Genomic DNA, 15985 nt, shown 5'->3' on the forward strand with positions numbered 1-15985 from the left:
GTATGTCCATACAATGCAATTGAATGGGTGCCAAAATTTTGAAGCTCCAAATTCCACATAAGGGCAGGATAAAAGTAATCCAAATATCCATGATGTCAGAAAGAGATATGATAGGTGTGGGTAAGAAACATATCAATATTTAAGTCCTATTTTTAACTGTAAATTCTCCTCCCTGCACAGTCAATCTCCACTTCAGTTTCACTTTCCTTTTCTTCATCTTCTGTTTTTGGTGATTCACAGTCTTAGTACATATTGCCCCCTACTGGACAGAGAGGAGATTTTTTTCAGAGTATTGTGATATTTTACCACTACACAGAGCAGGGGTTTTCAACCTTTCAGGACATGCACCCCCTCTGTCTTTCCATTTTGCAGTTCATCATTCTGCCATATTTATTCAATATTTTGCATTTCACTTGACTAAAACATTAGTAGTATTTTATTTGTGAACGAAACAGAGCTTTTTTTAACAAATCTTTAAAGTTCCATTCCTTAGGTAGTGAACAACTTTGTGTTTTTAAACAAATAAGTTGAATCAATGCGATTCAATGACTCACTCATAACACAAACAAAGCTACTTTGTCACCACCTTCTGGCGTAAAGACGTTATATGCAGAAATGGCTACTGAACCAATCATTTTAGTAAATGGATTTTAAAGCCTCGACTCACTGGAATGAATCACGATACCCACTGCTGTAAAACAACATCTCAAGTGTGTGAAAAGGCGAAATGTACTGTAGCATTATGTCAACACACACTTAATTAGTTATTTTCAGCCAAACTCAGAATGTGTTAAGAATATAATTGTGCCATGCATCAAAGTCAATGTAGATGAAAGAGAAACAAGATAGTCAAAGATCTCAATATATCACACTTTCAAATGACATTACACTTAATATCAAAATCACAATATTACCATACCATGACTCATATATCAATATAATATTGTATCACCAGATCCCTTCTGATTCCCACCCAATAGATGCCTTGTCTTTCAGAATGTCTCCTTTCTGATGGGCAACAAGGTGACAAAACTAGTGGCAGAACAAGTGGGCCACACTCACACACGCACAGTACACGCACAACACACACACACACACACACACACACACACACACACACACACACACACACACACACACACACACACACACACACACACACACACACACACACACACACACACACACACACAGTTTGGTTTCCATGTTTTATGGGGACTTTCCATAGACATAATGGTTTTTATACTGTACAAACTTTATATTCTATCCCCTAAACCTAAACCTAACCCTACCCCTAAACCTAACCCTCACAGAAAACTTTCTGCATTTTTACATTTTCAAAAAACATAATTTAGTATGATTTATAAGCTGTTTTCCTCATGGGGACCGACAAAATGTCCCCACAAGGTCAAAAATTTCGGGTTTTACTATCCTTATGGGGACATTTGGTCCCCACAAAGTGATAAATACACGCTCACACACACACACACACACACACACACACACACACACACACACACACACACACACACACACACACACACACACACACACACAAAGATGGATTGCCAGCAACACATTCTGAGGAGCCCTGTTATCACCTAAATCAACACTCATTGAAAAGTGTTTGCGCAAACAGATTTTTCAGGCTTGCTTTCTCTTGGCACGATGTCCCTCTTGTCAATTTAATACAGTTTCTTACTTAATTCAGCACTCCCTTTTACAGTAACCAGTTTGTAATCCATCCCGGCCATGGCATTTCCATCTTAGCCAAATGTAAGCCACTTAGTGTCTCTGGCAGGTCTGTGTGTATATGTGTGTGTTTACGGATACAGTGGGCACGCATCCAAAAGAGTTTGCTCCACTACACTAAGGTTAAAGGAGGACCCAGCCAACATCCATAAAACTATAATATGCTGTAGAACAGTAAATACTGGTGGAGTTTCACGTTTGTGCTTAATGGGATAGTTCTGACCCTCATGATATCCCAGGTGTGTATGACTTAATTTTTCACCAGAACACATTGTAAGAAAAATAGAAAAAAAATCTTAGCTCAGTAGGTCCTAAAAATGCAAGTTGATGTCTCCAAAAATCAGCATAAACGTCATTCATACAACACCAGCTATTAAAATAATGTATTCTAAAGCGACATGATCGCTTTTGGTGCAAAAAGATCAATATCATGAACTCTTAATCATGCTTCTTGTCAGTAGCGGTATGTGCCTTTGACGTAATCGCATTGACATTTGAAACACTCCTGAATTGACGCAAGTGCGTCACATCCGGAAGAGCAGGGCTGTTTACAAGTGAGAAGGAGGAATGCAGTTCAATAGCTTGGTTGGTTTTGGTTTAGATCTGTATTTATCTGTTTCTTTACAGATTTGTGCGTTTGTGGGATCATCCTGGATGTCTTAAACGAGTGTAGAATGTGAGATTGCATCTGCATCATGACAAAGCGAATAAGTCACACGAGAAACCGCTTGACTTCTCGTGAAGCTTAACGGAAGAGAATATTTAGAGTTAAAAAGTACTTAATATTGATCTTTTTTCACACCAAAAGTGATCGTATAACTTTAGAATACATTAATTTAACAGCTGGTGTCGTATGGATGATGTTTATGCTGACTGTTTGTGATTTTTGGAGCTTTAAATGAGAAATCTCCATTCACTTGCATTTTAAAGACCTACTGAGCTAAGATATTCTTCTATTTTTATTCAAATGTGTTCTGGTGAAGAAAGAAAGTCATATACACCTGGGATATCATGAGGGTGAGTAAATCATAAGAGAATTTTCATTTTTGGGTGAACTATCTGTGACGAGGAGGAGGGCAATGGACGGGCTGCGAGAATACACGCCTGGCGCTGAGTTGCCTAATCAGTGGGAGCGAGATAAGGGAAGAGCCAGGGATGCAGAGAGGGAGAGAGGCACATGCAGCTGCTCTGTGTGTGTGTTTATGTTGCTATGTTCTGTTTGAATTAAGTTTTGTTGTTTGTTACTCCAGTTCCTGCATCCTCCTTTCCCAAACTGTTACACTGGTGCCGAAACCCGGGAAAGGAGTAAGGACACGCTGTCTGCGAGACCTCGCCGTTGCCATCTGGCGGGAACCGGAGAAGCCACTACTGTCCGCTTGCCCATGGGAGATGAAGAAGAGCATTCCTTTTCACCCCCTCCCTCCCCTCATCTGTCTCAGATTCTCAGGAGGCAGGGAGGACAATCGGGTGGCGGAATGGCTGGAATGGCAGCGTCTCCCCTCCAGAGATGGAGAGGGGGTAGTAAGCCAGTTTTGATATGCGCGCCAGCCTGAATCGGGTGGTGGAAGAGTGTGACGAGGAGGAGGGTGTGGCCAAGCCCTGAGGATACACGCCCGGCGCTGAGTTGCCTAATTAGAGGTTAGGGAGATAAGGGAAGAGCCAGGGATGCCAGAGAGGGAGAGAGACATGTGTGTTTAGTTTCTGTATTTTCAGATTGATGTCCTGTTTGATTATAGTTTTAATGTTTGTTACTCTTGTTCATGTATCCTCCTCTACCGAACCATTACACTATCCCTTTGATTTAGTGTGTGTGTGTGTGTGTGTGTGGGGGGCTCTATATATAACAAAACTGTGCATTTTAGACAGATGTTCTAATGCACAGTGGCGGCATGAATATATAAGCACAGGAATCACAATTGCAAGAGACAATGTTTCACATATTCGATGTTGATTGATGATTTTCGTGCACAACCAACAGAAAATGAAATATGCAATGATTGTCAAGACAGCGGTAAAGTACTTAAATTCATTATATTCACATGCAAAATGGGTAATGCCCCTCTCTGGAACCTCCCAGACATCTGTGACAGATATAATTCTCCTTGCTTGATCTGAACCCAGTTCCTCATCAACAATCTTGATCAGTGATGTGTTTACCTCTTGAGAGTAAATCGTGATTGATTGTGCTGGACAGCTTTAAAAGGGCCAAGTTATTGAAGTTAGCCCAAACCGCAGTCTTGTAAATTTTGAGCAGGCCTGTATGAATGCAGTTGTGAGTGCTGGGTTTACCGCACCACCTCAGACTCACAGGAGTGGGGGCCGGCCGTGTTATCTCTGGTCGCTGAGCCTCTGAGATGGCAAGGAGACGTGGGGAGCTATTTTTGCAAGCTTAACCAATGCTGTTAGAGGATCTATCAAGAGTAATTTGCCTCACAAAGGTCATAGCAGCCAGGGGCAGAGGCAGCATCACAGGCAAGAGCCTACAACAGCAGTGACTCACTGTGGTCCACATTCTCCTGCTGGCTTCACAGAACGCCATGTCCCCACCACATCAACACACTGCCATAGACGGAAAAGCCAGCATCGAAATCGTATCGATTTTGTAAAGCCTTAGACATTAATCATAAGCTAAGCATACTTTATTAAAAAAAAGCAACAAATAGACTATTCTTAATTATAGCTGCAATTTTGATGAATATGGTTCACTTTCATGCTCTAAATCTTTTTTAGAGGCCCAAATCCTTTATTTTCTTCTTTTTTTGTGTGAGAACTAATACATATTGAAACAAACTATTATCAAAAATAAACTACTAAATTAACCAAGAATGAAATGTACCTGGTTTATCCCCCACCCTTAAAATGCTGATTTTAGCCTGTCCCACCTCAAAGGTGCTGAACTTCTTGACTGTGTACTCCTGACAGAATTTAAATAAGAAAAAGATGTCTTTATTTTGACATAATCTACTGAATCATTGTTCAATTAATTGTTGTAAATAATATGAACTAATTACTAAATTAATTAATTACTAAAATCATACATGCGTTTACTTCTACCATCTTATACACACAATCCAAACCTGATAAAACAAATTAAAAATATATTTTCCCAGAAAGTAGTCAACTTGCTAGTCATCATTTTCATTCATGTAAAATCAGCTTGATGGGAGTCTCTTCACATCCCCCTCCTAAGTCCTTACACAAAAACGTTTAAGAGCTCATGTCAGCGGCACTAAATGAAAAAGGTGAAAGCATATATTACTGTTATACGGACTGGGCTTTAACACAAAGAAACATTCATTATTAATTTCTTCAGTTAATTGAACTGTTTTACAACAATGTTCTGCAAAATGCTGACAAGTTTCTTCCATTACCAGGGCAATAACAAATGAAGTCCACCGTCACCATGTGTATTAGCACAACCCTTTGTTCCAAGTCTAACAGCCCTTTCAATTGCACCTTTAGTGCACTTTAAAAAGGCAAAAACACATGACTATGCCTGTGAAGTCTCGAGGGGCAGTGTAAGAGTGCTTATGAAGTCATATATTGCAAGTTAATTTCCCAATGAACCAGTCTTATTGTCCACATGCTGATATGCACATTTGCGTGTCCACTGATGCATGCATGTTCAACACATGTTTAAGGTGCCATGAGATGGACAGGCAGAATCACTTGCTTTTCGTATTCATGGAGGAGGAGGAAGGAAAGCAGGGTTGAGGATGGGGGAAGGTATGGAGATAGTGCAGTGGGCCTATCTCGCAGGCGGGAGCGGCTGGTTTCCAAGGAGATGTGTGTGCGTGATGAGAGAGCATGAGACAGGCTTTGCTTGGGTGCACACTTGAAAGGAAGAATCCCTCTTCATCACTCCCTGCTTTGCCTCTCTCTCTCTCTCTCTCTCTCTCTCTCTCTCTCTCTCTCTCTCTCTTCCCACCTCAATTCCCAGGTCATCATTTATCCTGAGCACGGCCAAACCGTTCCCTTGAGGTCCACCTGCACTTGGGGACGTACTGCATTAATCTTACACCTCCATTCAGCATATGAACCCATGTTAAAATCCACCAGCATGCTCGCTTATTATTACATACATAACAAATAATGTGTCTCCCCCTATGATGACATGCTGTGCAACATGCCATATATATTTAAAGGATAGTTCAGTCAAAAATGAAAATTCTGTCATCGTTTATTCATCCTCATGTTGTTTCAAATCCATTTGACTTTCTCTCTTGTGTGGGGCACAAAAGGAGATGTGATCACTTTCATTGTGAATGGTGACTGATACAAACATTCTGTCTAACATCTCTTTTTGTGTTTAACTGGTTAGGAACAACATGGAGGTGGGTAAATGACTTAAATTCTAAAGATTTTGGGTGAACTATGCCTTTAATAATCTCATTCCTTTTTACAACTGTGTATCAATGAAAAAGCAAACAAAAATTACATTGTGATAGAGAAGACATGTGAGTTGTAGTTGTAATGAGGCGTTGAATGAGCGCAATGAATCACATCCTCACAGTGATTCATATTTTTCATAGAAATTCTAATGGTCCGATACCATGTTGTCTTAAAACGTATGACTGTACCATCAGCCTTTGGCATTTAAACTGCAATTACATGGCAGGGATCATGATCTTAAGCAAATCTTATGGCACATCAAACCCAAGTCGCACTTCAGTGTACAGCTTTTCCATGAAGCCTCGATCAGTAGTGCTGTTAAGACCTCCTGCAGAGTCATTTACGTATTGGCACAGAGAGATGCACTTGAACTCTCCTCTGGGCATTTAACAGACCTGGCTTCTAGACATGAAAGGAGACTGAATTGTAAGGCACTATGACCTAACATTTTTCACAAACACACTCTTGCACTTCCCATATTGCACTAAGGCCTCACTTAGGACTTTCAGCATTCAAGCTGCCTTCTGGTGCATGTTGCAAACAGCAAACTTAATATACTATTAAAGACTCCATGAAATTGCTTAACAAGCACACTTTTTTCTGTGATAATGTATTTCCTTTTGAAACAGGAACTTGGGGCAGGACATATCAAAGGACTGGTAATCTTTTTTTAATTTAAATAGCCAATAGCCCTTTAGTTTACATCATAGCCGTGAACCACGATTTGCTGCTTGTAATTGCTAGTAGAAAAGAGGTAGTATTCAGCCTGATCTCATGAATATGATGTGACTGAGGTGATATTTTTGCAAAATGACTTTATGGTTCATTACATGTGTTGCAGAAGTTCAGAGGTAAAATGTCTACTGAGTGGCACAAACATACATTTTCTTCAAAACAGATTGGTATTTAAAGGGTAACTAAACACCTGCTCAGAGTCTGACTCCACCCACTAGAAATATTTGAAAATGCTGGAAAAGTGGGCAGACCCCGGCGGGGAGAGAGGGAACGAACTGGGGGGTACCTGAGACTCGTAGTGACGGATTAATTGACAGCTGCTGTCAGACTCTATGTTATTATTATTCCTCACACGGTCGCAAGACGACATGTACATGAATCTGGCGTGGTGAGCTGGAACCTGCTTACGTCAGCTGTCACCGCTTACGTCACGAAGTACCGCAACAGCCAATAGGAAAATTCAACTGCAGTAGCCACCGTTCAACCTGAAGAGGGCAGCACTCAGACGTTTTTACGCCATATATTGTAGAATTAAAACACTTTATACACAAATGTCAAAAAAATTACTTGAATCAATGACCAGTACTAATAAAGCCCCATTCTTACAGATCATTAACTAAAAAAAGTTGGTTTAGGGTTTAGTTACCCTTTAAGGTTAATACTCTAATGAGTTTTAACTAAAAATTAAAAAACCTACCTCCCTACTCTAACCCTTAAAATTTAACCTAACCAATGGCAGCAAAAAGCAAATGTGAGATGAAAATTGCAATTGCTAAAACAACCACATGTTTTTTGTGGAGCTTGTAAATGTAGTTGGTTTTGTAATACAAACATTAAAATGTTACAAGTTAAGTGCTATAGTAAAAGTTTCTAGATGTCATAAGATAGCATTGTGTGAGGAACAGGGTGAAAAATAAATGTTTAAACTATAAACTGATAATCTACCGTGTTACTGATTTGATTGTAGCATCTCTAGCGGCGATACATACAATGAACCACGTAAAAATAATTTTGCAGAAATGCTGGTCTAGTAATGTGATTCTTTAAGACTAAGTTCATGGTATTAATAGTGCTGTAATTGACCATGAAATGACATGCAGAATATGCCTCTATTGCCTGTCAGATTTCACTGAAATAAGTGCCATGAAATATCACACCCGTTTCCTTAATAACCCTAGGCTCTGTAAACAGCGAGGGAAAAGATTTCAGTGGCTCAAGGTCAGATCGTTTGTTTAGCCAATCAGAAGACTTTCTGCCTGCCAAACACTGTGCAGATTATATACAGGGCTGCCTATAAACTTGTATACTAAATACAGGACAGCCCATTTATGCTCGTATACTGTAAGTTTTGGTATGGTGTTTTGCTCCCACGAAACACTCAGGTTCAGATGGCAAAATGCTCAGTGTAACCCTCCACCCTCCATCTGCTCCAACACAACAGATTCTAGTGTGTATATGTTTATGCGCATGACTAATGAGGTTTAGGAAAGTGAGGGCATGGATAATTCAATGACTAGTCTGGTGGAATTTCCAGACTAGCTCAAATTGCTTACATTGTTTTAAACAGAGGGGACTTTCTCATCCTAGAGAGCATTTTACTGGACAATAAATTTGTAAGTGCAAGATGCATCATTATGGGGTCTCATCAGCAGCCATATCACCCTGTAGCTCTAGACCGGTTGCCCGCTGAAGCTAAGCAGGTTTTAGCCTGGTCAGTATCTGGATGGGATACCTCCTGGGGAAAACTAAGAATGCTGCTGGAAAAGGTATTAGGGAGGCCAGCAGGGGTTGCTCACCTTGCGGTCTGGGTTGGTCCAATTGCCCCAGTATAGTGATGGGAACACTATTCTTTAAAAAGGAACTGTCCTTCGGATGAGATGTTAAACCGATGTCCTGACTCTCTGTAGTCATTAAAAATCCCTGAGCACTTCTCGTAAAGAGTAGGGGTGTAACATCATGTCCTGGCCAAATTTCCCCCATTGGCCCTCATCAATCATGGCCTCCCAATTATCCCCTTTCATGATTTGGCTCTATCACTCCCCTCTCTCCTCTCCACCTATTGCTGGTGTGCAGGGTGCGAATTACTGATCGACATTCGGGGGGTCTCCATTTTTACGATGTTGCACGTGGTGGAGTGCTTATTTGAAGTACGTTGATGGGGCAGGGGGTCTGCGAAGCGTGTGTTGAGGCCGGGGAACAGTGAGAAACTGATCGATCTTGATTGGCTCTGATTCCGATAAGTTCAATTGCGCGATTGCGGCAATTAGTTTTAAGGGGTCTCCGGGTACATACAGACCCCCAAGCACCACGCAGGTGTGTGGTGAGCATTCTTGCGCACTATGGCTGCCGCCACATCATCCAGGTGAATGCTGCACACTGGTGTGGTTGAGTACAGTCCCCTGTTCACCATCTAAAGTGCTTTGAGTGTAGTGTCAGAAAAGCCTATACGTATAAGTGTAACGTTCATTCATTCAATGTTTTTGGTCTGTTTTTCCAAATGAGAAAGACTGCCATTTTTTTATGAGTATATATGCTAAGAGAAAACTTTGTCAACTTTTAGGAGAATACTACCATATAGATGACTTTAAAGCTATAACAAAAATGGACTAAACACCACAAAACCCCAATTTTGATTTCATTGGTTCTTAAAAAAAACATACACACAATAACCACACAGAGGCAAAATCTCTCAAGAACAATATGCACAAACATGCATCAAGACTGAATAATTAAATTACATCTAAAGGCAAAGCAAAGCTGTCATGCATGGATGAATATGTTGAAGGTAATGAGTGTCAGTAGAACAACACACATTTGATGGTTTTATTCAGGGTGGCTGCTCATGCATACTAGAGTCTTGTCCAACAGAAAGCATAATTATGACCATCCTTAAAGATTTATGTATGGGCAAGCATAGACCATGACTCAGACTGATAGATTTCTACATAAATAGACCAATCCCTAATTTATATTAAGCAAATACGTTTTGTGAATCCTTTTTTTTTTTTTTTTACCTCAAAAGGATCCAATCTGGCTGTGGTTATCTGCTGCACTGGGTGACAGTGACATTCACTTCAATTAAATTAATACTGAAAAGTCAATCACTGGATTTGTGTAATCTGCCATGGCCACATCTATTGGATTGCGCCCATCCCTTTCAATTAAAGATGAGGATCTTCCCATCCCACTGCAGTCATGTCACCTCACTGCATTCCCTGGGGCAGGAGATTAATCAAAGTTTGAAAAGACATTATGAAGTACATTATTCCGCTCCCAGTCAAGCGGTGTCAGGGCTGCCCAGACCTAAACTGCATGGAATTAGAATGAATCTGTCTAGAGGACAAAGACAAGGAAAGAGGGTGAAGAAGATATGGAAGGAAAAAGAGGAAACACGATGAAGAAGATAAGCAAGAGGAATGAGCCGTTGTCATGTTTTTTAGTAGGATGTACTATACATTTCAATTACAGTGTATGTTTACAGTGCATCCAGAAAGTATTCACAGCGCTTAACTCTTTCCATATTTTGTTATGTTACAGCCTTATTTCAAAATGGTTTAAATTCATTATTTACCTCAAAATTCTACAAACAATACCTCATAATGACAACGTGAAAGAAGTTTTTTTTGAAATCTTTGCAAATATATTAAAAATAAAAAACAAAAAAATCACATGTACATAAGCATTCACAGCCTTTGCATGACACTCAAAATTTAGCTCAGGTGCATCCTGTTTCCACTGATCATCCTTGAGATGTTTCTATAGCTTGATTGGAGAAATTCAGTTGATTGGACATGATTTGAAAAGGCACACATCTGTCTATATAAGGCCCCACAGTTAACAGTGAATGTCAGAGAACAAACCAAGCCATGAAGTCCAAGGAATTGTCTGTAGACCTCTGAGACAGGATTGTATCGAGGCACAGATCTGAGGAAGGGTACAGAAAAATGTCTGCAGCATTGAAGGTCCCAATGAGCACAGTGGCTTCCATCATCCATAAATGGAAGAAGTTTGGAACCACCAGGACTCTTCCTAGAGCTGGCCACCCAGCCAAACTGAGAAATCGGGGGAGAATGGCCTTAGTCAGGGAGGTGACCAAGAACCTGATGGTCACTCTGACAGAGCTCCAGTGTTTCTCTGTGGAGAGAGGAGAAACTTCCAGAAGAACAACTTCTCTGCAGCACTCCACCAATCAGGCCTATATATATGGTAGAGTGTCTAGACGGAAGCCACTCCTTAGTAAAAGGCACATGACAGCCTGCCTGGAGTTTGCCAAAAGGCACCTGAAGGACTCTCAGACCATGAGAAACAAAATTCTCTGGTCTGATGAAACAAATATTGAACTCTTTGACCTGAATGGCAAGCGTCATGTCTGAAGGAAACCAGGCACCACTCATCACCTGGCCAATACCATCCCTACAGTGATGCATGTTGGCGGCAGCATCATGCTGTGGGGATGTTTTTCAGCGGCAGGAACTGGGAGACTAGTCAGGATTAAGGGAAAGATGAATGCAGAAATGTACAGAGACATCCTTGATGAAAACCTGCTCCAGAGCGCTCTGAACCTCAGACTGGGGTGAAGGTTCATCTTCCAACAGGACAACGACCCTAAGCACACAGCCAAGATAACAAAGGAGTGGCTATGGGACAACTCTGTGAATGTCCTTGAGTGGCCCAGCCAGAGCCCAGACTTGAACCCGATTGAACATCTCTGGAGAGATCTGAAAATGGCTGTGCACCGACGCTCCCCATCCAACCTGATAGAGCTTGAGAGGTCTTGCAAAGAAGAATGAGAGAAACTGCACAAAAATGGGTGTGCCAAGCTTGTAGCATCATACACAAAAAGACTTGAGGCTGTAATTGGTGCCAAAGGTGCTTCAACAAAGTATTGAGTTTGTTGTGAATACTTATGGACATTGTTTTTTTTTTTTGTTTTTTTTTTAAGATTTCAAACAAACTTCTTTCACATTGTCATTATTGTTTGTAGAATGTTTAGGAAAAATAATACATTTAATCAATTTTGGAATAAGGCTGTAACATACAAAATGTGGAAAAAGTTAAGCTCTGTGAATACTTTCCGGATGCATTGTATATAGTCCTATAACAACTGTCAAATTCTATTGGGTATTTTGTTGAGTTTGCTTATGTAAATCTTTAGGCTGCTAGTTGAACTGGCTTTTCCCCTCATATTTCCATTAAAGAATGGGTTTGTGTGCGAGTCAGTACAACAGGCAGGTGACTGGAGTCCCTAGACAATAATCTCTTACTTTTTAAGGCTCATTCGTTGTAAAAAGGAGTAACCTGCAACTGTTACCATAAGAAGCTATTCCTAGCTGACAGAACCTTTAACATTGGTTTGGTTGGTGTAACCTCATGTATTCAGGTTGATTCGGTGATGTTAAATAAGATTTCTGACTACTTTTTTTTAACCATTTTATTTAGATGTAAGCCCATGAGGCACATTTTATAGGTTAAATAATTTTCAGTGTAGTTTGATTCTGCCCTTGATGAATGTGACAGGTTAATTCTTGTTTTTCTATTTTATTAGCTTTATTGTTGTCATTATCATTACGGTGTCAACATTGGGTGCAATAGCCAACACACAGTGACACATTAAGCATGCTGTGACTGCAATACTGACAGATTATACTTTGTAGGATTGAGTGTTTTTATTGAACTGTAATATAAGGTAATCAATATGATTGCCCATTTTGTTTTGGATTGACAAGTAAGTAATTAGACAATTTACCACTGATCTATTGGTTATATGACAGCTGCAATCATCTTGCTGACTATTAAAAAGATTGGATTTGTGGCCATGGGGGAGAGCTCCAAAATCTTCATCAGTCAAGTCAACATTTAATGAACTATTTAAACAGTTACGATTGATTAAAGTATTGTAGTGTAAAATGCAGGTAATGTGATAGACTGAGGTTAGTAGTGCTTCCAATGTGTCACATTAATTGTTCCACAGTCCAAGCATCAGTTAGATGGGAAAAATCTATTAGTTATATAAATATAGCCAATATATGTTTTGTTCTAGATAGCAAACAATCACATAAATTAGACTTGGAGCGGGTATGCCATCGTGCACATTTAAAAGCATATGAGAGGTTCTTCTTACCTTCTAGACAGCAGGTTCTCCACAGCCCCGAATGGGTCATGACTTCCTCATTCTTCCTGCTCGTCTCGTTCTCGTTATTGCTTTTGACCCGGCACACTCCCCGTGAGTACAGCCAGTAGTCCGTTCCCACAGCGATAGTCATCAGGCTGAAAGCGGCGAAAGCGCCCACTGTTGTGATGAGCATCTGGACTCCTCTGTCACACATCAACATTTTGCCTCATTTCAGGAAGGGGGGTTAAAACAATATGCTCAATGTCTCTCAGAAACCTCCTAGCCTGTCTGGTGTGCGGACTCCACGCTCCAATCGACTTCAAAAGCCATTATTATGTGTTTGTTTACAGGGTCTCGAGAAGGTCGCTGTTGCTGCTTCTCAAGTTCTCTAAAGCGTCCGTCAGTTACAGTCTAATGCCTCCTCACAATGTTTCCATCGCTAAAGCTGAGAAACAGGCATCCACGGAAGTGAGAGAACGAGAGCTTTTTGTTTCTCATTCTATGAAAAACTGTTATCGAAGAACAGTCTCTCATTACCATCGCATAATATTGCAACTGGAGGTTCTAGCTTGGAAGATGACACAGGATTGAGGAATTCTACGATATTTCGGCTATTTAATATTAGAGCGAACAGTTACCTAAAAAAAGATTATATATATACACACGCTATATATATTTATATATTTATTTATTATTATTATTTTTGGTTTGATGAAATTACAAAAAATAATAATAAAAAAAGACTATTTATGAATAGAGAAAAAGTATAGAAAATATTGTCCTTTGTTAATCCATCGGAAAACACCTTCCCTCAATGAATGCGTCCGGTATTTTCTTCTAAAAAAAAACGAGAGAAGAGTAAATATCCCACTTCACGATCAGCTAGTTTTTGTCCAAAATTCCCTTTGTGATCCGGCGAATAATAATCATTTTTAAAAAAATACATCAAAAAATTATGAAATTTGATTAACGGAGAGCAGCAACGTTATGAAGGCACCTATCAAAAAGCGATAATTCAAATTAACATAATCCCAGCATTTGTAATTGCCGTACAGCGTTGCTGTCAACGGTGATGCTGGTCCCCACAAATGTGGCTTATAGCAATGACAGCTCCCACGTTCCTCCCCAAATCTGCTCGTTTAAAACACCGCCCACAGAGGAAGCGGAGAGAGAGGCGCGTGCTGGCTGCTGTCCGTGGTGCTGAATGGACGAAGCCTCTCGTCTAATATCTTGAGTTTCTCCCTGGCGCCGGCTGCACAGCGCCCCTGGCTCAACCAATGTGCTACTTAAGGCCTTCATATGCAAAGATATGGGCACGAAGCGATGCATGAAAAATCGGACCCTGGAGAACAGGCACGTACTTAAAAAGCCACCGACATTTTCAATGATTTCCTTCATGGAGACCCATCCATATCTGTGGAGTTTTACGGATCAGTAGACTCATGGGGATATAGATGATTACAATCAAAAAGTTACAAGCTTTGCAATGATCGCAGGCGATCTAAACCAAAGCATGCTCGGTGAATTTGGGGTTGCTAATCTTGAATAATTGCGTACAAATCTTACTTGCCATTGTTTAGTAGGGCCTACCATTATTAGCCTAATATTATTTTTGACATAGTCTTTCGTAATGTGACAAAAATAAGCGAGGTAGTGCTTTTGTGAGCTAGGTCAGGGTACATTTTTGCACATATTTCCAAGTTGTGAAATAAATGAGCAGATGAAAAACGCATGTGTCAAACCTAATGTGACACGTACATCACCTCCTGCACTGTGTGAAGATCAGACGAAAGTCTGCCTCCCACTGTAACCTGTGCCTCGAATATGCCTTTTCACAGCACCTCCCTTCGTTTAGTGTGACTTATCCGTCTTCGTTGCCCCTAAACATAGCCCACGTATGCACGGAAACGACATTCCTGTTTTTTTTATCGTAGTGTGTTTTGTTCACTTGATGATGCGCGCGCATTGCGCGGGAAGAACATTTATCCCCCAACCGCGAATTCCCGCTTTTCTCCAGAGCCAGCGTAAGCTTTGAGGATGAAGTTATCCAATGAATAATGCTTTATAATTCAAATGCTCAACAACAAATCTCTAGAAGGATAATGACAGACGGTACAAATGGAAGGAGTGCCGTATAAATCGATGCCGTAAAGCAGGACTTGCTTCTTGTCACTGACAACAACTTCATCCGTGGACCTAAAAAGGCTCATATTCAAATCAATAATACAATTCTGAAATCAATATGAATGACATTACAGTAATGCATATAAGATATGCATATGGGGATAAAGGCCCTTGGAGTAAAGGCACACTCACCAAAACACTAAACAGCAACAAAAACTACCACAGCACTTCCCTAAACATGTTTGCAACATATTCCTGATCCATTTACAGTATATATTTGCGTGTAATGTCTAAAGTTTCATTGCAAGGTAATTTGTAAAATCTTTTTAAAAAGTGTATTTGTTTTGCTTAAAATGTATGTAGCTTATGAAAATCCCTGAATTATCACATGTATTTTGAGACTCATATACTTATTTGTCATTTTCACCTGTTAAAGGTGATTAAATCAAAAGCTGTCCAATAAGTGAAAGTATGGTATTTGGGGTAAATCTTGATATACTTTGTGACCAGAAAAAAAGCTAATTTTCCTTAAGGTGTACCTTTAGCCACATTGTACTGTGGTAATCATTTTTAAAGCTGTCTAATAAACAGTCAAATCTCTGAGGTTTTCCATTCACCCGTCAGCTAGCATCAGCCCAGAGTTACTTCGCAATAAGAAGACATAAAGCTTTTGAGATGAATCCATTTATACACCATGTGCCATATCCTGTGAAGTGATTACGATAACCCCTCTGTTCACATTCCTCTTTAACCTCTCATTCACAGTTGTTCCCCACAGCGGCACTGGGCTTGATTGATCTGGCCCTGTATGAATGCCAGTGAATGAGCTCCAGATTGTCTTTAAATGGGGATGTAGGATTTTATGTTAGA

General features: G+C 40.2%; 1 protein-coding gene across 1 annotated transcript in view; it reads right to left on the reverse strand.

The window, feature by feature from the left end:
- LOC127647811 (voltage-dependent calcium channel gamma-3 subunit-like) overlaps positions 1-13211 on the reverse strand; it is a 48108-nt gene extending 34897 nt beyond the window's left edge. Inside the window, exons 1-2 of the mRNA XM_052132290.1 lie at positions 12995-13211; positions 7183-7251 (exon numbers count right to left, since the gene is read on the reverse strand). Of these exons, the coding sequence (XP_051988250.1) occupies positions 7183-7251; positions 12995-13211 (286 nt within the window). The remainder of the gene's footprint in view (positions 1-7182; positions 7252-12994) is intronic.
- Between the last annotated feature and the right edge of the window lie 2774 nt (positions 13212-15985).

Source organism: Xyrauchen texanus, chromosome 8 (assembly GCF_025860055.1).
Source record: "Xyrauchen texanus isolate HMW12.3.18 chromosome 8, RBS_HiC_50CHRs, whole genome shotgun sequence".
Lineage (NCBI taxonomy): Eukaryota > Metazoa > Chordata > Actinopteri > Cypriniformes > Catostomidae > Xyrauchen > Xyrauchen texanus.